The 20159-nt window shown below is 55.3% G+C and overlaps 1 protein-coding gene across 1 annotated transcript in view; it reads left to right on the forward strand.

The window, feature by feature from the left end:
- The window catches only part of FGF18 (fibroblast growth factor 18), a 32882-nt gene extending 13354 nt beyond the window's left edge, over nucleotides 1–19528 (forward strand). Inside the window, exons 3-5 of the mRNA XM_026510962.4 lie at nucleotides 708–888; nucleotides 12082–12188; nucleotides 18899–19528. Coding sequence (XP_026366747.1) covers nucleotides 708–888; nucleotides 12082–12188; nucleotides 18899–19165 — 555 coding nt within the window. The 3' untranslated portion in view covers nucleotides 19166–19528. The remainder of the gene's footprint in view (nucleotides 1–707; nucleotides 889–12081; nucleotides 12189–18898) is intronic.
- The last annotated feature ends 631 nt before the right edge of the window (nucleotides 19529–20159 follow it).

Here is a 20159-nt window from a genome sequence, read left to right on the forward strand (position 1 = left end):
GATACAGGGAATTTTGCTGGGAGAGGCAAGATGAGCTCTTCTCCAAGAGAGGCCGGAGATGTGGGCAAATGCCAGGTGAGTGTGGGTGAGCATGAGGACTCTCTGGTCCTGGAGAGGAGAGCCCCAGGCATCAACTCCTGGAGGATAAGTGACAGTGGATTCTGGCCCATTCCTTCCCAGGGTGACTTGCCAGGCCTCCATCTTTCCCTGCTGTGCACCCAAACAGCAGTTGTATGCCCCCTGATCCTTCTCCCATCTTCATATCGATTTTAATCCCTTACTCCCCACTTGCTCACTTTATCCTCACGGCCACCCTGGAACACAATCAGCGAGGGGCTCTGCTCTACTCTTGTACCGAGAAGGAATCTGCCCAAGGTCACATGAGAAAGCTCCACTCTGTCCTTTTCTCTTTGATTTGGGGCTTTGGTGGAAAGATAGCAAGCTTTGCTGTCCAGTAGACCTAGACCTGATTCTTAGCTTTGCCACTTCTTGGCTGGGCCAGCTTGGGCAACACGCTTCACCTCTCTGAGCCTCGATTGCCTCATCTGTGAAACGGGGATGGTAACAGAGCAGGTATGAGTCTGCGCCGGGGCCTGGTCCAGAGCCGGCACGGAGGGGGCTCTGGCTCCCTGGTGTGAACGTGGCTCCTACGTGCAGGGCACCTGGAGTTTCCAAGGTCGATAGCTGATGCCCCTCTCCCCGGCCAGGTGCTGGCGGCCGAGGAGAACGTGGACTTCCGCATCCACGTGGAGAACCAGACGCGGGCTCGGGACGATGTGAGCCGTAAGCAGCTGCGGCTGTACCAGCTCTACAGCCGGACCAGCGGGAAGCACATCCAGGTGCTGGGCCGCAGGATCAGCGCCCGCGGCGAGGACGGGGACAAGTATGGTAGGTGCCCTCCCCTCCTCCCCACCACGCGCCTCGGCGCCCTCAGGTTCCAGTACCAGTTCTGCGCCGTCCTGGTTGTGCAACCGCACGCCTGGCACCGCCTTCCCGGCCCTCGGGTCCCTGATCTGTAAACCGCAGATGCGGTCGTGCATCCCGGAGAGCCTTGGTGCGAGTGTTGCTGCTTCGCTGGGAAAGGCCAGTGGTCGCGGCGATCTGCGGCTTGCCTGGGCATGGCCTAAAGCCGGCAGCCGCTCCCTATGGCATTGCTTCATCAGCTCCCAGGGAGTGCTTTCTGGATGCTGCTGGCGGTGCTGGAAACCAGCCTGGTGCGAGTGTGGGCGCACGTGGGCGCACATGGGTGCGAGCACGGGTATGTGCTCTGCGAGCTTGATCTTGTACACCTGTGAGGAATGGTGCTCCTAGCACCTTGGGCTATGGTCCCTTTGACCTGCCCTTGACCCTGAAACTGCCCAGCCTCCTCTGGGATGTTTGGGGACCATCACTCACCTCTGCAAGGGGGCTGGGAGGAATGAGACAGCTTGGCTCTCTTCCCACCCCACGCCCCCAGCTCACGAAGACCCTCAGCAGTGGGAGAAACAGACAGGACTCTACTTTCCCAGAACCTTGAGAGGATTTTGGGGACCGGCACTGAGCAAACACTGACGCTGCCCCGCCAGTTCTTGCCTTCTTAGGCCAGGTTCTGGGAGGTGTCCCAGGCCCCTCGGCCTTGGGCAGGGGAGCAGGGGCTGCGGGTGGCCCAGGCGTGGGGCTGGGGCTGCGGTCCCGGGTGTGCACTGTGGGCCTGCCAGCCTAGGCTTTTCTGGGATGATGCCCCGCTTGCCCGCCGGCCCTTGCTCGTTGCAGTCAAGACATGACAACAAGACAAATAATTTCTTGGACCTTTTATCTTGGACACCATTTATTTTCCCTCCGCCCCAGGGCAGGACTGACCTCATGGTAGGGCCCAAGTGTGGCAGCTGCACCGTCACTGGGGGCTGGGGCAGGCCAGGCCGGGCAGGGCTAGGCCAGGCTGGGCTCCCCGTCTCCAGGCCAGCTGCCTCCCTTCTCCCTGTGCCATCACTTTACTGCCTCCATTCCCCTCCCTCCCTCCATCTTTCCCCTTCTTCCTTTCTCAGTCTCGCTGCTGCTTCTTTTCTCCTGACCCTTCTCTCTCAGTTCTTCTCCCTTCCTTCCTGGTGCGCATTCCTTCCCCTCTTTGTCTGTCCATTCTCTGTCTCCCCCTCCCCACCATCTCTGTCCTCCCTGCCTCCCTCCCTCGGATCACAGCTTTCCAGTCCCTCCTCCCCACCTCTCCCAGGTCCTCTGCTGGCCGCCTCTCTGGGGCCTCTGTCTCTCTGTGCCCCCTGCGGTGCTGGGCAGACCCAGGTGGTGCTTTTCCCTGGGATCTGCGGTCCAGTTGCTGCCAGGGAAGGGGCAGCTGGCTGGCCGGGGCGGGAGGGAGGTGCCCTCCTGGGGAGTCCCCGGAGCTCTCACTGGCCCCTCCAGGCTGGGAGAGTACAGGGGGGTCAGACGCTGGTCTGAACCATCTGTCCACACCCTGAGACAGGAGGTAGGAGCTTGGGAGGGAGAGAAACCCAGAAATGGCCACCCCCTCACTCCAGAAGTAACTTGCCTCTCATTTCCTCTGCCTGAGCCAGACAGACACTCAGGGAATGTCACATGCTGTGTGACATCAGGCAGGCTGTTTGCCTCCTCTGGGCCTCAGTTTCCGTCTATACAATACAAGGGTTGGACTGGAGCAGTGCTTCCTAAACGTTAACATGCCTGGGAATCACCAAGGGGTCTTGTCAAATGCTGATGTTGATGTCTGGTCTGGTCTGGGGCCTGAGCCCTGCACTTCTAACACACGCCCAGATGGAGCGGCGGGGCCACACTTAGCGTATCCAGGAACTAGCCCATTTTGACTTCTCCAGCCCCACAAGCCCCAGATTGAATCCTTCTTTCTCAAGGAATACGGTTATCACTCCTCCCACCCCCCACAGCCAGGGCAGCATGGAGCTTCGCTGGCTGCTGAGGCTGCTGCGTTGCAGTGTCGCATTAGAAACACAGATGAGGCGAAGGGACCCCATCTGTGAGCCCTGGGAGAGGAAGTGAGACAATGGAGCCAACTGAGGCTTCCACTCTAGATAATCAGTACAAATATTATTGGGAGGGTGATTTATGTGGCCGAGCCAGCCTGGGGGACGGGGCTGCGCTAGGGGCCTGCCCTGCCTGTGGGGGATGGGCAGCTAGTAGTCCCCAGTCAGGCCCGGGGGCCCCCCCACGACAGTCCCTCCTTCTCAGGACTCTGTGCGGCTGGAAGAATGCTGCGGTCAGAAGCCTGCGTTCATCCGCAGTTACAGTGCAGTCTGGGAACCGCAGCAAACACCAAGTATAAACAGGGCCGCCGACACACCTGGAATCTGGAATCCCGACAGACACTCGGAATCGCAGTCAATGGCGTCCTGCAGTGTTAGACTCGGGGCAGGCACAAGGCGCGGGCCCACTTTAGTCCGGGGGCCCACGCCGGAGCACTTGGCCTGCTTCACATCCATCTGCGAGCAGTCTTCGGTATAATCTGCTTAGATGAGCGTGGGGCTCCCACACCCTGCTGTTCCGCAGGAGATCTCCCCAGGGCTCCCCAAAGCTTTCCCCGAGCACTCGAAGGTGCTGAGGGTGGGCCAGGTGCTGGAGGGACACGTGTGCTAGCCAGGAAGCTGAGGGTTTAGGGAGGGGGCAGCTGGCGGGCCGTGGCTCAGGGGAGGGCCACCCTGCCCACCTAGGATGGTGCCATCAGCCTCTCCCCTTCCTGCCCTTGGTCCCGGCCACCTGTGTCGTGTAGCCAGTCGCCCTGGTGCAGAAACAGCACCAGGAGGCAGGCCACCTGGGTTTTTGCCGCTGCTCTGCCGGGGAGCAGCCCGTGGAGCTTGGGGTAAGTGTGTCTGGCTCTGGGCTTAGTTTCTTCCTCAGCCAGGTGAGGATGAGAAACGCCCGCTCCACCAGCCTCTGAGATGATGCACTCGAGCCCGGGGCGTGGAGGCATGAGGGCCTCCTGGCTGCGGAAGGCCGGGCTGCCAGTGACAGCACTGGAGTTTTAGAAGAGGAGGCCAGGGGAGCCAACGGAGTCTGCACGCAGGAAGTGGGGAGGGACCCTGGGAGTGGGCATGGTGGTGTGGGGGCAACTTTGCTTTCATAAGCAGTATGATTGGATATTCTTTCCTGTTTTCAACTTAAGGAAAACAAACAAACGACTCAATGTTTTGCAGTAGGCCAGCCTCCCAGGACTGACTGCGCCCAGAACAGCCCCCAAGCAGGCCGCTGGAGGGGTTGTGTCAGCCAGGAAGGTGATCTTTTGAGGGGATGAGAATGTAGACTCCGGAGATTTGAATCCAGCTCCTCCACTTGTGGGCTGGAGATCTGCGATCTGAGTCAGCCTTTCTGATGCTCTTTGCTCTTCTGTGAGATGGGGTAATGGAAATGAGAGCATCTCTTACACTCAAAGGTTGTATGGTTATTAAAGCAAAACATATGAGTAATAACTACTTAAACTCATGGCTGTTGTATGGATGTGTGGGTACCCTCGTGGGCTCTGGTAGAGGGTCCCCTCTCAGGAACTGATTCCTGGGGCTTCCAGAAGGGGCCAGCTCTCTCTCGCATCTGTGGGGCCCTGGCACGTCAGCTGCAGGCCTGAGAGCCTTCTTGAGCATGATTCCAAGCAGGACCACCTGCTCTGGCTCCTGTCAGGCCTGAGGAGGAAGGGTCTTTGGACCTTCTCGTTGGGTGTGGTCTGATCTTTTCTCAGTTTGAGCTGGGGTCCCTTACTCACTCGGCACTGAATTATCGAGTCCTGGGCATGCGGTGGTGAGACACCCCTGGGCCCAGCCCTCATGCAGCTCCCAGGCCAGAGACCCTGCTCCATCGTAGGGGCTGACTCTGAGTAGGAAGAATCTAGCTCTCTAACTTCCAGCGTGACCTTGGGTCCTTCTCATTCCCTCCCTGAGCCTGGGCTTCCTCACCATTCATGGGGGGCTGGGTGCAGGGTGTGCAGTTAGCACTCCGCTGGCTTCCTTGAGAGCGCAGGCGTGGATTCGTCTGTGACTCCAGCTGCGGTCCGGCTGTGCGAGGTCAGGAGGAGTCAGCCCATCCCAGCATGGGCCTGCACCTTCTTGCTCGGCCTTGCCCTCTGAGCACATGAGCTCCTTGAAAGTGGTGACCCTTCTGCATGTCCCCATCCAGTACAAGGCTTGGCAGAAAGCAGGTCCACACTTAAAGGCTGCTGGGTGAATGAATAACATAATTATGGGGCAACGCAAAGCCTAATCAGGGACTGGCTTGTGTGGCTCACGCAGGAAGGTCTGTGGGGCATTCCAGAGCTTTTGTTGAACAGATGACAAGAGTGGGGGGAGTCCTCTGGTCCCATTTCCCTCATTCTGGTACTTGCTGGAGGGCTGTGTTTGAGCAACGAGCAAGGGCTGGTGTGGCTGACGCTGCAGAGACCCCCTACTCTCTGAGTCCCAGGCCCACAGTCCATACAGCAGTCCAAAATGGGGGACTGTGTCGCTCCACTCTTCAAAGGCGCTTGTCTCTCTGAGAATTAAATCCCAGTTCTTGGATCAGCCCAGAATGGCCTGGCTCTTGATTACCACTCCAGCCTCGCCTCACTGCCTCTTCTTTGCCCACTCGGCTCCAGCCCCACCCACCAGCCAACACGCCAGGCATGCTCCCGGCTAAGGACCTTTGCATTTGCTGTTCTCTCAACCTGAGGATGCTGTCCTCCCAGATATCCTTGGGGCTTGCTCCCTCATTTCACTCGGGCTCCTGTTCAATTGTCTCCTCATCAGAGACTTCCCGTCTCTGTCTCCTCGTGGGCATATTTTTCTTCCTAACATTTATTGCTACTAGATATTCTGTTATGTATTTAGCCTTTTGCTCTCTGTCTCCCCTGTTCTAATGCAAACTCCTTGAGGGTAGAGGGCTTTGGTCTATTTTGTTCGCTGCTGTACCACCATGCACAGAGCCAGCCCCAAGCAGGTGCTCAATATATGCTTGAGCCAGTGAAGGCATGGACGAGCCATGTGTGTGTCTGGGAGTGCTCCCCATGGGGCAGGTGCCTGGCACAGAGCTCAGGCACACGGTAGATACTTGGCAAATAAGTGCTTCCGGCCTCCTCCTCTCCCTTCCTCTCATCCTCCCTTCCATCCTTCCAGCCTGCCCGTGCTGCATTATGCAATGAGGACACAGCGAGCATCAGACCTGGCTTCCCCTAGGGCTCTCGCAGCTGGGAAGAGGCATTAAAACCCCTGCCCTTTGAGCTCATGTCCCATAACTTCTGTCCCCAGTGAGGAGTGGTCACCCACACCTCGCTGACTCGGCAGCTGAAATGGCCACACGAGAGCTATGGCTAGGATTAAATATAGCTCCTGATCAATCCTATTGATTTTTTCCTTCTTCCTTTCTAGCGAGCCCACGTGGCCTGCAAACCTCCTTGGGGGACTTTAGGAGAAAGACTTTGGGAGAAATACTCGTGTGTGTGTGTGTGTGTGTGTGTGTGTGTGTGTGTGAGTGATGTGGAAACATCTCCAGGAAGCATTCCTTCTCTACCTGGTCCACCTTCGGAGGGGAGGAAGGGAGGACTGATTTGCTCTGACCTCCCCGTGCCTTTGGTGGCAAGGACATTTCCTCGCTGGAGGACACCTGGAGAGTGGCCAGCATTGCAGTCAGCGCAGGACCCGTAGCGGCCCGCCAGCTGCTGGTCATCTCACACAGGGCCCCAGGAGCTCCTGGCTGTCACACTGCTCCTGCAGGTCTCGGGGGGTTTGAGGCTGAGACTTGGGGGAAAAGAAACCCCCCATTGTCCAGCTTTGTTCTCTTGGGCTTCCTCTCTTTGGTCCCTGTCTCCTGTGTCACTCTTTGCACTGTGTCTCTGTCTGGTTTTTGGCTGCCTCTCTGTGTCTTTCCCTGCTGTTTCATACGCTTTAAACAGAAAGGCTTCAAAGGAAGGCCTGGATCACATGCTGGGAAGCCCAGCTAGGGAATCACACTGGAATCAGTCAATCAGTCCGTCAGTCAGTGTCACTTCCCTTTTTGCTGCCGTGGCTGGCCTGCAGGATGTCTGTCCCCTTCTGCCTACCTCGGAATCTCTGTCTGTCTCAGACTAGCTCTGGAGTTACTCTGCCAGTGTTCAAATCCCGGCCCTACTGTGTGGCTCTGGGTATGTGACTTAGCTGCTCTGTGCCTCAGTTTCTTCATCTGTAAAATGGGTGTTAGAGTCCTTCACTCACAGGATTGGGAGGATCTGATGAGGCACTGCACATTCAGAGTAAGCACCGTTCCTGACAGCTGGTGAACGCTCAAGTAAGTATTCATTGTGGCTTTTAAGTTATCATCGTTACTTCAAACATTTAAGAAAAATAGGGAAGAGGGGCGCCTGGGTGGCACAGTCGTTGAGCGTCTGCCTTTGGCTCAGGGCGTGATCCTGGCATTCTGGGATCGAGTCCCACATCGGGCTCCTCCGCTGGGAGCCTGCTTCTTCCTCTCCCACTCCCCCTGCTTGTGTTCCCTCTCTAGCTGGCTGTCTCTCTCTCTGTCAAATAAATAAATAAAATCTTTAAAAAAAAGAAAAATAGGGAAGAAAAAAAGGCAGCATGAGTTTTGTATAGAAAGGGCTCTGCAGGCATCTCTACCAATAGTTCCTCTGCGTCAAGAAAGTGAGGTCAAAGCAAAGACCTTCCTTGCCTTTGGTGTACTCGCTTTCTCCCCCAGCAAAGGGACTGAGGCAGAGGGAAGGTAAAGGGGGCAGCGGACAAGATAAGACCAAGACTTCTGGGCTAGCCTGCCTGGGTTTTAACTCCATCACTGTGTGACTGCGGGACTCAGTTTTCTCACCTGTGTCACGGGGATGATAGTAACAGTTCTCACCTCATGGGGTTATTAGGAGGCTGTTGTGAGGGACAGAATGCATATAGTGCCCACCACTCAGAAGCTCTAAGTAAATGTAAATTACTGATAGTTTCTAGAGGCGCAGAACTGAAAGAGGCCTTGGAGGTCACCGAGGCCTGGCCCAGAGAGGAACAGGGTTTTTCCCTCTAGTCACACAGCAAGCAGGAAGATGTGATAGTAATCCTGAGGCTCGGGGCAGGTGGCTGGGAGCTCAGAGGTCTAGTGAGTGGCGGGAGTAGCCCCGGGAGAAGTCCAGTGGGGAGCGGAGTGGCTAAGGCGTTGACTTTGGAGTCAGACTGACTCCCAACATCTGTCCTGCTTTGACCAGCTGTGTGCCCTTGGGCAAGTCCCTTCACCTCCCTGAATCTTCCTTTCTTTAACTCTTAAATAGTGTTACTCATATCTACTGCGCAAAACCGCTTATGCATTTACTAAGATTTGCTTGTTGGTCATTTCCTGTGAGCCCGGTATGGGCGAGGTGCTCGAAATGCAGTGGTGTGTGAGACAGAGAAGGCCCTGCTGTAACGGAGCTTACCCTCCAGTAGAGAGAGACAGGTGATAAAAAAAAAAAAAAAAAAAAAAAAAGATAGCAGCTAAGACCATCTGGAGAAGAGCTCTGAGGAAAATGGAGCAGGGGATGGGGAGAGCTGGACCCGGGAGGGTGGTAGGGTATTGGACGGTGTAGCCAGGAAAGGCCTCTCTGAGGAGGTGACATGTGAGTGGCGACCTAAGAGAAGAGGAGCCTCTATGGGAGCTCTAGGAAAGGCAGCCTCTGGGTAGAGGGAACAGCAAGTGCAAAGGCCCTGAGGCAGGAGTGTGCTTGGTGTGTCAGAGAGGAGGAGCAAAGAGGCTTGTTGGCTGGAGGGCTGTGAGTGAGGGGGGGGATGTGGGAATGATCAGTAGGGGCCAGGGCATGTGCCCCGTAAGGGTCCCGTGAAGAGGCTAGATTTTAACTGGGTTGGAGATCCCGAGGAGGACTTTAGCGGGGAAGAGATAACATTAATTTTCTATTTTTAAAGGATCTCTCTGGCAGAGGGAGGAGGCTGCTGGGTTGTGCAGTCTGGAGGGGATGCCTGGAGAGGAGGTCTGATGAGGAGTGGAGCCAGATACCGTCCCAGACTCCTCCGGCCTGGCCTGGTACAGGCCTTGAGAATGGAACTGAGCCCACATGAGGTTTCTCAGCTCCTGAGAGTTGCATGTTGGGGGCTTGGGTCATGAGGAGGGGGAGCGTGATGCTGTGGACGAGGTAGGCTGTGGAGCAAACCCGGCCTGGGTGGGTGGGGTCTCTCTCCATCTCTCTCTCTCTCTCTCTCTCTCTCTCTCTTTCTGAGAACTGCTGCTGCTATTACTCCCCACAGACTTTACATAATTCTGGCCCAGCTCCCTCCTCATTATGTCATGCACCCGAGTGGAGTCTAGGTCACTGCGAGGCCTGCTGCGGTCGGGAAGAACAGACTTCTGGCTCCCTGGCGTGGCATCCGGAGCAGACCTTGCCCGTGCGGGGGTGAGGACAGCTAGGCTTGTGGGGGTGGAGGTGCAGCCCAGCCCCAGCCTAGGCCCTCTGGAAAAGCTCAGGCAAAGGCCAGGGCTTCCTGTGGGGGCTGTGGCTGATGAGCATTGGGGGCTCGGGGGGGTGCAGGGAACTACATCGCCCCAGAGTTGGGGGCCCTCCCCTGGTGCCCAGCCCCCAGCAGAAAGTCAGGCAGACCTGATGTCAGCCCCTCCTGTTGGGTTGTTTCTCTGAACCTCATTTTCCTAAACTATAAAATGGGGACAAAACCACCCAAGCTCAAGGTGGTGTATAAATTTCAGTGTTCTCACATGGGAGCCAGAATCGTAGGAACAGTTCTGAGGATGGAGGTCCAGGCACATGCTGGGAGAGGGGCAAACTTCCCCTCAGACTCACTTGGCGTGTCTTGGGCCATCGTCCTGGGGCCTGACCCTCTCTCTACATTCTCCCATCCCCACCCCTCTCCTAAGCTCTGCCCCAATCCCGGAGAAAATCAGAATGGGGTGAGCCTCCCCCTTCCCCTTGCACAGGTGAGACTGAGGCTCACAGAGGGGTGTGCCTTGCTCAAGGTCACACAGCCCAGCCTGGCAATGCCAGGAACAGAATCAAACACCATAAGTCCCAGCCCAGGGCATTTTCTGATACACTTCTCAGTGTGGGATGCCTGTGACCTTGGAGGATGCTGAAGAAGTTCAGGTCAGAGGGCATGCCCGGGGAGGCAAGTTTGCCCTGTACACACATCTGATTTTTTCCCACTATGCTGTGTATGTGTGTGCGTGTGTGTGTGTGTGTGTGTAGGGGAAAAGAATTTTGTTTTGCGGTTATTACGAAACTAACACGGGCATTACTTCCCTTACCTGGCCTCTGAGAACAGGTACCTTCCTTTTGCGGAATCCTCACAATAAAGATTAATGAAGATTAAGGATGATTATACCCATTTTATGGGTGAGGAAACTGAGGCCCAAGGTCATATAGTTGGCAAGTGGGGCCAGGGATTCATATCCAGATCTGTGCATTCCAGAGCTCTCACCTTACCCTTACATGTGCTGTCTTCTTCACCCCCCTGGGATGGGAGACACTCCTGAACCCCATGACCTCCATCTTGTGTGGGGCCTGAGCTGTTCGAGGAGATGCAGAAAGCAAGCCCCAGGCTGCTCTGACGTTTGGCCCTGGGTTCCCAGGGAGAGTTACAAGGATTTTGAATGGAAGGGGAGCAGGGAGGATGCGGGACTTATAACCCCCTATCTCAGTGTTGCTTAATATTCTTGACTGTGTTTACTAGTGATGGGGGAAGGTGGAGAGAAGAATGTGCCTCCTCCTCCCTCCCTGTTTCTAGAATTACTAAATTCTTGTTAGATCTTTAAATTTTATGTAAATTCTTCTTATTTTCCTTGGAAAGGTGGGGTATCATATTTTAATTAGTAGTGGTGTCAAAGGAGGGCTAGATTAATTATTGGAAATCCTGAGTTCCAGATGGTTTTAATTTTCACAGCAGGGCACCAGGGTATATATTTTTAAATTTTTTTATTAAAATCATACTTAGTGTATTTTAGGGGCACTGAGGTACACTCTTTGTGGCTCCAAGGATGCCGTATTTAGGGCTATGATTTTTGTTATGGAGAAGCAAGTCCCTTGTCACTGAAATTAAAAGCTTGTGGGTGAGGGAGGGGCAGGTGCTGGGAAGCAAAGGGTCAGAGATGGGAGGGTGAGAATGGGGGGGTCATAGGCAAAGAAGGCGGCAGTGGGAGGAGGTGTTAGGGAAGGAACAAGTCATAGGAATTCAAAACCAGAGAGCAGAGAGAGCTCAGAGAGGGTATGTGGCCTACCGAAGTCACGTCGCACCCTTACTGGGGAGAAAAAGTGGATTGGCAGAGGGACAGGGAGGGGTTCTGGGCGCAGCATGCCTAATTGAAGGACAGTCATCCTTGATCATTTGACACCCTTGCTCAGGGCTTTGGGGGATCAACTCTGGACACCAACTTCTCCTAAGGGAGCCTCTGTGGAGAGTGGGTCGTTTAATATGGGGTCTCCTACTTCGAACCAGGGAATATCGGGTCCTGATTGGGACTTCTGGGCTCCTGGAAGTTAGCTATGTTTCGGCCTTGGTGGCCTTGATTGAGCAAAGTAGAATATTTTGAAGATAGCCTCCATTCCTGGGGGCCTTAAACCTCCCCTTGCTGGGCATTCCCCACTTAAAGGGGAAAGGTGTGGCATGGGGAGGGGACATAGCAGGGGTTCTAGATGTTTGCCTTGGAGGGAGGGGCCTTGACCTAAATTTTGGAGGAAGTAGCTTGATGTCCCCCAAGGCAGGATGTGTGTGTGGCTGTGCAAACTTGCACGCGTTTTTCTGTGCCCTCATTCCAGAGTCTGCTACTTTTTTGGGGTTATTGGTGACTGTGTGTCCTGTTCTGGGGAACAAAGGTGAGGGGCTGGTGGGGTGGGTGATGAGGGGAGAACACACTGGTATTTAACCACAAGGGGCGGAACAGCCCCCCAGCTGGAGCCATCTAGGTCCCAAGTGTAGTCAAGAGAGGCTGGGGGTGAAGAACAAATGAAGCAAGGCTTCTCTGGCTGCCTAAGGGGCAGGGTGCTCCAATGAGACCAATTCAAAGCCTCCCCATGCCCGATGTTAGAGCAGTGAGGGGGTCCAGGGACAGGGTCAGGGATCACGTCGCTGAGCCTTTTGGCCAAACCGTTGCCCCTGATAAAAAAAATGTGTCTTGTTCTCCTTCTGCCTTTCGAAGCCCAGCTCCTAGTGGAGACAGACACCTTCGGTAGTCAAGTCCGGATCAAGGGCAAGGAGACGGAATTCTACCTGTGTATGAACCGGAAAGGCAAGCTCGTGGGGAAGGTGAGTGACGGTCTGGGATTCCCAGGGTATTCGGGAGGGTTCCCCCTGGCAACTCTGGGTAGCTGAAACAGGGTGCTCAGAGCCTTGTCAGCCCCACATGGAAAACAAGCCCGGTGAGTGTGTATATGTGTGTGTGAGAGAGACTCCGAGTGTAATCTCTTCTTTTAGCCCCTTCTCTGCCCCCACATCACAGCCTGCCAGGTGGAGGTATCCATGGCCGTGACTTTGGGGAGCATGCAGGGTCCCGGTCTCTCCTGCCGGTTGTGGACCCCGAGGGGCTCAGGGTCTCCCTGCCTGTGTATGTCTGCTGTCTGAGAACAGGGAAGCAGCAGGCCAAGGGCTGGGCCGCAGCACTGGTTGAACAGTGGCCAGGGGCTTGCAGAGAAGTACAGCACCTCCTGGACCCCACTGCCTCCTCAGCGCTGGGCCTCATGGTTCTAGCATTTCAGAAGATTTTATGACTTTGGAATAGGCAACAGAACTGCATGTAACAAATTAGGGTGGGGTGTGGGTACGGGGGGTGGACCAACATGCCTGGGGCTCTGAGCTTCCAGGGGTGCCGCCTGGTGTCCCCCTTTTTCCCTGGGTGTGTCTGCTTGTGAAGTTCATACACTTGCTCCCTTTGGGGGCTCCAGGGGAAGGTGTTACTGGCAGTAGGTCCCTGGTGCTCACGCTCTGTGTTCCCCTCCCTCTGCCGGGACCCTGCTCTCCCCCATAGCTAACTTCTAAAATGGTTCCGTTGGGCAGGTGGAGTGAGAGGTGCGGGATAGACCGCGACTCCAGGGAGGATGGCTCTTCCTGCCTGGGGGCAAGCCCTTGGCTGGTGATTTGCATTTAGGACACCCTGTTGGGAGGAGGAAGCACAGCCCCAATTCTGTTTAAGCCTTGGTTTTGTTTTCCTGCATCCCCCAACTCTTCTCCCTCTTCCCCTCCTCCGCACCCTAGTGGCTGGGAGAGTACAACAGGCCAGGGACTTGAGCCAGAGTAGTGTTGCTTATTATTTGTTCATACTAACACTACCGATAGCTTCTGCTAATCGAGCACCTACTTTCTGCCAGGCCCCGTGCAAAAATACTCCCAAATAATCCCGTGAGGGCGGTACCGCTACCACGTCCATTTCGCAGATGAGAAAGCTGAGGCTTGGCCCCCGTCCCAGGCGCTTGTCCCAGGTCCCACGCTAGAGCGGGCCCGGATTCCAAGGCCCGTCTGGAAGGCAGAGATTCCAGCCGCGCTGCCCACACCATCCGAAGCTTCTCGGAGAGCACCATCATAGCCATCGGCAGAGCGCGACTCCGCGAGGCCGAGGAGTGGTTTTAATTAGTGGCTCACTTTCCGCGTCCCGGGGCGGCCGGCCGGCGAGGGGATCGGGGCAGGGGCGGCGGGCGGGCCGGGCGCCGGGTCCCCTGGCCTGGCCGTGCGTTTCCTGTGGCGGCGCGGCCCGGCCCCGCGTCAGGCGCTTTGTTCTCCTGCCCGCCCGGGCCGCCTCCCAGGCCCAACCTGCCTGCGGCGGGACGCTCGGCTTCCTTCCCTCGCCGCTTGCAGGGGGGGCGCGCGGCAGCCCGCCGTGCCCGGTGCCCGCGCGCCCCTCCCTCCGGTCTGCGCGCTTCCCGGCAGCTTGACCCCCGGAGGGCCGCGCTGGGGTCAAAAGAGCAGCCCCGCTCCCCGCCGCCGGCCGCCCACCGCCCGCCCGCCCGCCGGCTGGCCGCTGAGTCACCGCTTCCACAGGAGCCGGCTCCGATTTCCTGCCCCCTCGCCCTCTCTCCCGTCATTAATATTGGGGACGGTTCAGCTGGCGCTCGCTCCGCCAGGCTCGGCGCAGCCCAGGGAGGGCCCCCTCCTTTCCGCCCCCCTCGCCGCAGCTCCCCCAGCCCCGCACAGGCGCCTGTCTTCTGGGCGGGTCCCCGGGGCTCCAAGGGTGTCCCCCAAATTCACCTGTCCCGGGATGGCCCTGGGCAGGCCCCCTGTTGCCCTCTGCCTAGCCCAGCTCCCCTCGTTGTCTCTGGCTCCTGTAGCTAGAAGCCACAGGCTCTCCGGTTGCTGTTTCATCACAGCCTCCTAGGCAGTCAGGCCCCAAGGTCCTGGGGTTACCCCTGAGTTGTTCTTTACTGCTGCCCCTGCCTCTGTTGCGGCCTCATGCTTTCACAGGAACTGTTGACCCAGCTGCCTCTGGACTCCCAGCCTCAGGCTTTTGCCTTTGCCCACCTCCGCCACCAGCTCTCTAAAGTGCATCCCCTGCCTTCCACCCCTAACCCCTCTTAAAACCCATCCCCGGGTCCGCACGTCTACCGTGTACCAGAGAAAGGCCAGACTCCCTGGGGAGACACACAAGGCCCTGGGTAGCCTCCCTGGCCTCACAGTCCTACCACCCACCCTCAGGTTCCTTAAGCCACAGACACATGGCACTGCCAACTGCCACTCCCTGGATGGGGCGTTCGGGCTTTGTACGTGCCCATTGCCCTTCCCTCTGTCCATCCGCCCTGAGTCCTGCTCAGCCTTCAACAGCTTCTAGCTTCCCCAACCCCTCATACAGCACACCCGCCCTGGAGCCCACAGTCCCTCACACGGTTCCCTGTTGCGTGTCGCTAACCCAAGCTGTCACTGTTTGTCCCTGTGCCTCCATCTCCCAACTAGATTGAGGGCTGATTCCAGATCCATCCATCCACGCTCTGTGTACCGGGCTGAAGAGCTGCAGAAGGACCAGAGAAGTAAAAAGATGGTTCTTGTTTGCTGAGGATTGTCTTAACCCACAGCCAGAATTATTCCTGTCAGGCCAGGGTGTCAGGGGCCCTAACTGCTGAGCCTCAGTGTCCTCGTCTGCGCAATGGCAGTGATAACACTGGCAGCTGGCGGGCATTTGACATACTCATTCACTTCCTTTTGAAGCCAGGTCACAAAGTTACTCCTTCAGCTGTGGGACCCCTTGACCTCAGCTTAGGCATGGACTCCTTTGGCGTGGCCTAACAGGACAGCTTTCTGGGGTGGCCTTGACCCTGGGTGTCAACCTTATACCTCTTTGGCCCCAGCAGGGCACGAGCATCGAGCCCTCAACCTTTTGAGATGTTCTGGGCACCTGGCTGTAGCCACTGCTGTCTGCACTGTGACAATCACACACCAAAGCTCTGCCCTGGGCCCCTGCACACGCAGGCAGCCTCCCTTGCCTTCGCCATCTCTCTGGACCCCACATCCATCCGGCCCAGGAGGGCATACATCCTTTCATTCCATAAACAGCTGTTGAGTATGGAGCACCCGGTGCTAGGTACCCCCCCATCTCTGAATATTCAACCCAGGTCGATTATTTTCTCATCTTCCCCCACCTGAGTGATCACTGGTGAGCCCTCTTTGGGGCAGCACAGAGGGGTCCCCCGCCCACCACCACATCTTTGTGAAGACTGCTTTGATTGTAAACGACTGAAGCCCAACTCAAAATGCCTTAAGCAAAAAGAATTTTGGCTCATATAACTAAAAGCGTCCAGGGGTAGTTCTAGTTTCAAGTAAGACAGGATCTAGGGGCCAAATGATGTCATCAGGATTCAGTCTTCAGATCAAATAGAAGGAATAGGACTCCGGTTTGGAAAGGAGGACGTTGGAGGTGGGGCAGGAGGGAGAGATGCTCAAATTCTCCTTAATCACCAAGGTTCTGCGTTGGGATATTCACTCGCTCTATAAATACTGATGGTCTGCCTTGCCTGAACCCATTGCGTCAGTATTTCTGGGGGTGAGGCCCAAGCATAGGTGTTTTGTTTTTTTTTGTAAAATCTTTGCAGGCAATAAGCAGGGTCATAGGGGTAGTCAGGAGCAGAGGTGAAGGTCAAGCCCAGGTGCGGCCTGCCATTCGCTTTGGATCTGCTGTGTCTGAGCTCATGGGGGAACTTATGACCATCACGGGTACCGTGGCTCCTCCCAAGGGGCTCCCGAGCTCTGGGGTGCTGGGAATTTCAGCCCTCGTAAGTACACCCGGACACACACAAACACGTGCCAAGCACTGCTGCTCCTTGCACGTCCGAGACCTTGCTTCACGCTGACGGCGCCATGTGGGCCTGGGGAGGGGAGGGTTTTGACAGGCAGCGCCCCGCCCTCTCTTGCACACCCTTTCTACTCATGGACTTCTCTGGAAGTGGACAGAGGAGAAATGAGCTGCAGTGGCAAATGCAGGTTTAAACCTGGCTCTGCCTCTTACAAGCCCTGTGACCTTGGGCAAGCCGTTTTGCCCTTTTTGAAGTCGGTTTTCTTCTAGCGGGAGAGTCTACCTAAGCAAGTTCAGGGGATTGAGTGAAATAATGTCTGGCCTATAAGTGACAGGCAGTAAGTCCTGAATGAGTGAGTGAATGAAGGAGTAGGGAGACCAAGTGGGCCCCACCGGGAGCTCTGGCCTTCTCCCTGACGTGTCTCTTTCTCAGCACACCCCCAGGAAGGGCCCCCCCAGCTCATGACGGTCTCTGGGGTATTAGTGAGGGATCCAGGAGGCAGCACCTACTTTCTTTTAGAAGAAAGCCTTTGAGGGGTCCCTGCCACCATTTCTATCCCAGAACTCTCTTTATTCAACCACAAGTGCTCTGGGTGCCTGAGACCTGTGCTGAGCCATGAGGGCAACTGGCAGGTGGTCCTGACCTCCTGCAGCTCTTGGGCTAGTGAGGAGGCAGGCAGGTATGGGGTTGCTCTGTTGCGGGGTGGGAGGAAGAATGGGTGCCGAGGGGAGAAGATTGAATATGTGAGTCCAATAAAATCTGATGCTTGAACGGAGTCTTAAATGAAGAAGAGGACAGGCCCAGGGAGATAGATGGTAGTAAAGGAGAGCTTCCTGGAGGAGGTGGTTACTGAGCTCGACCTTGAAGGACGAAAGCAGTTTTCCAGGTAGTGGCAGGTATTCTGTGGTGGGGAACAGCATGGTATAGGCTTTGTTCAGTATGATATGACTGTTCCACGGAGAGTGGCCAAGGGACCTGGACTTAGATTGGATAGACAGCTTCCAGAATTATCCGGGGTGGAGGGCAGAGACCACTCCCTTCTACCTGCCTTGTACATATGCCCCACTTCCCTCACAAGAGCCCCTCACTGCTCACCCCCCAACAGACACTGTCCTCTGGGTCCCAAATGCCTCCCAGTCCCACCCCCTGCCTGCTCTGCAGCCTCCTCGAAAGATCTCGGCCTCCAGAGAATGTTTTCTTACCCTGCCTGTCCCTTTCTGCAAAGTTCAGCACTTTGTCTGCAGGGCCCAAGCTTGCCCTCCACTCAAAGGTGAACGTTCCTGGAAGCTCCAGCCTGTTTTCCACTTCAAACAAAAGGCTGGAGCTCGCACCTCAGTCACCACGCACAGCCAGACCGCTGGGCTTCCAGCTTGGCTGGGCGTCCGTCCATAACGAGGAGTGGGCCCGGCCTAAATTTGGAGATGTTAGTTGGAAACTCGAGTGCTGCTAATTCAGGCCTTCCAGCTTTGTGTGCTTCCCACTCTCCTACATGGAGCAGTTTGGCTGTCTCAGGGAGGAGACTCGAAGCCCTGCCTCCCACCGTCCTTTGTCCAGATCCGATCCAGGGAGGGGGCCAGAACCATCTGAACCACCTGCTCCTCAGAAATAATCTAGCAAGTTCCTCCGGTGTACGAGGCTCGACTGGAAGTACTCCTCACGACATTCCTGTGACGCAGGGTCACTGTCCCGGTTTGGTAAGACGAAGACTCTGACGTCTAGAGAGAGTGGAATTAACTAGCCTGAGGTCACATAAGGAAGTGTTAGAGTTGATTCAGCTTCTGACTCCAAATCTAGTGCTCCTTGCCCGGCATCCCTTGTCTCCTAGGGAGTTCACACATCTGCTGGGGAGCCTGAAATCTCAGAACCAAAGGCAGAGGCTCTGGAGTTTGGCCATGCAAAAACTCTTATTCTTGGAGGTCCCCACCCCTCTTCACACCAAACATGTAAAATGCACCATATCCCACATTAAATGTAATTTAAATGTAACAATACTGCAGTGGGGTGGCCGTGGTGTAGCTGACTCGATATCAGCTTCTGTGCACATCTGCAGGGACTGCTTTCTGTTGTAGGTGATAGAACGTAATCTCAACTACTTTAAAGGAAATGAGATATTATTGGCTCACATCACAGTGAGGTAACAAGCTACAGATACTGCTTGGTCCAGAGCCCAAAGAATGTGACCAGAACTTGGTTTTCCTCATTCTCTTTCTCTTGGCTTTGCTTCTTCTGTGCTGGCCTTGTTGGCAGACAGCGTTTCTCCTCATGCTGGTAAAATGGCTGTCTTTGCTTCAGACTTACGTGTTCCTCCAGTTTAAATCAGCCTATGTTTTGGGGGGATTATACAAGGGTCTTGAGGAGCAGTCTGATTGGATGGCTCAGGCCACAGGCCCAGCGCTGCATCAGTCACGGGAAATAATATTTTATTGGCTAAGTCTGGGTCTCTTGTTCTAGGAGAGTTGAGGTGGAAGCCCCTGGCTGTAGGGTAGTGAGGGGGGATGGGATGGATTCCTGAATGACCATGGGACTCTATTACCTAATTGGTGGGTAGGGAAGGAGGCAGAGGCCAATACGACAAGTCCACTCCACAGATCCAGGAAGTGAAATTACTGGGGACAAAACTTGGGTCGGGCCCTCTCTACTCTTACTGCCCCAAGCCTCCGCCACCTGCCCACACCCTGTCCACATAGCTCTGCCCCTCATACCCACCCTCCCCTTCTCACCTCCTCCTTTTCTTGCCTCCTATAGCCCGATGGCACCAGCAAGGAGTGTGTATTCATTGAGAAGGTCCTGGAGAACAACTACACAGCCCTAATGTCCGCCAAGTACTCTGGCTGGTACGTGGGCTTCACCAAGAAGGGGCGGCCACGGAAGGGTCCCAAGACGCGAGAGAACCAGCAGGACGTGCACTTCATGAAGCGCTACCCCAAGGGACAGGCAGAGCTGCAGAAGCCCTTCAAGTACACCACGGTGACCAAGAGGTCCCGGCGGATCCGCCCCACGCACCCCGGCTAGGCCGGCCCCGCCGCAGCCCCCCAGGCTGCCCCCAGGCCCACACTCACACTCACAGAGAACTGCATCAGAGGAATATTTTTACATGAAAAATTAGGAAGAAGCTCTATTTTTGTACATTGTGTTTAAAAGAAGACAAAAACTGAACCAAAACTCTTGGGGGGGGGAGGGGGAGCGATAAGGATTTTATTGTTGACTTGAAACCCCCTGTCTATGACAAAAGACTCACGAAAAGGGACTGTTGTCAAGGTACAGGTGCTTGTCTCTCTCTAGGAACAGACAACTCTAATCTCGTCCCCAGAGGAGGATTTGAATGAGGAAAACGACACTCTGAGAAACCAAAGTCCTTTTTCCCAAAGGTTCTGAAAGCAAAAAAAAAAAAAAAAAAAAAAAAAAAAAAAAGAAGAAAAAAGAAAAAAAAAAAAGAAAAAATAGAAAAAAGAAAAAAAAAGAAAAAGAAAAAAAAAAAAGAAAAACAAAGAGAAAGTAGTACCCATCCCCAGACTCCCCCTCTTTCCCAACCCCCCATCCCTGCCCCAGACTCCAACAAAAATCGCTCTCTGGTTTGCAGTCATTTATTTATTGTCCACTGCAAGCTGTCCCGAGACACCGCGCAGGGAAGGCGTGCCCCTCGGAATTCTCGGCGCCTCGACTTCCGACGACAGACGGCCTCGTCCAATCAAGTGACCCTGCATTGCTCGAAGTTCTGGAGGATGCTGCTATCGACCTTCCGTGACTCACGTGACCTAGTACACCAATGATAAGGGAATATTTTAAAACCAGCTATATTATATATATTATATATATATAAGCTATTTATTTCACCTCTCTGTATATTGCAGTTTCATGAACCAAGTATTACTGCCTCAACAATTAAAAACAATCGACAAATTATTTAAAAAAACCAGGAGGTGAGTGGTGGTGGGGGACGGGGCTCAGGCAGGGCGGGCCCCTTTGTGTTTCATTCTTGGTGGTCCGCGCTCTTGGCTCTGAGAGC

This window comes from Ursus arctos, unplaced genomic scaffold, assembly GCF_023065955.2.
Source record: "Ursus arctos isolate Adak ecotype North America unplaced genomic scaffold, UrsArc2.0 scaffold_15, whole genome shotgun sequence".
Lineage (NCBI taxonomy): Eukaryota > Metazoa > Chordata > Mammalia > Carnivora > Ursidae > Ursus > Ursus arctos.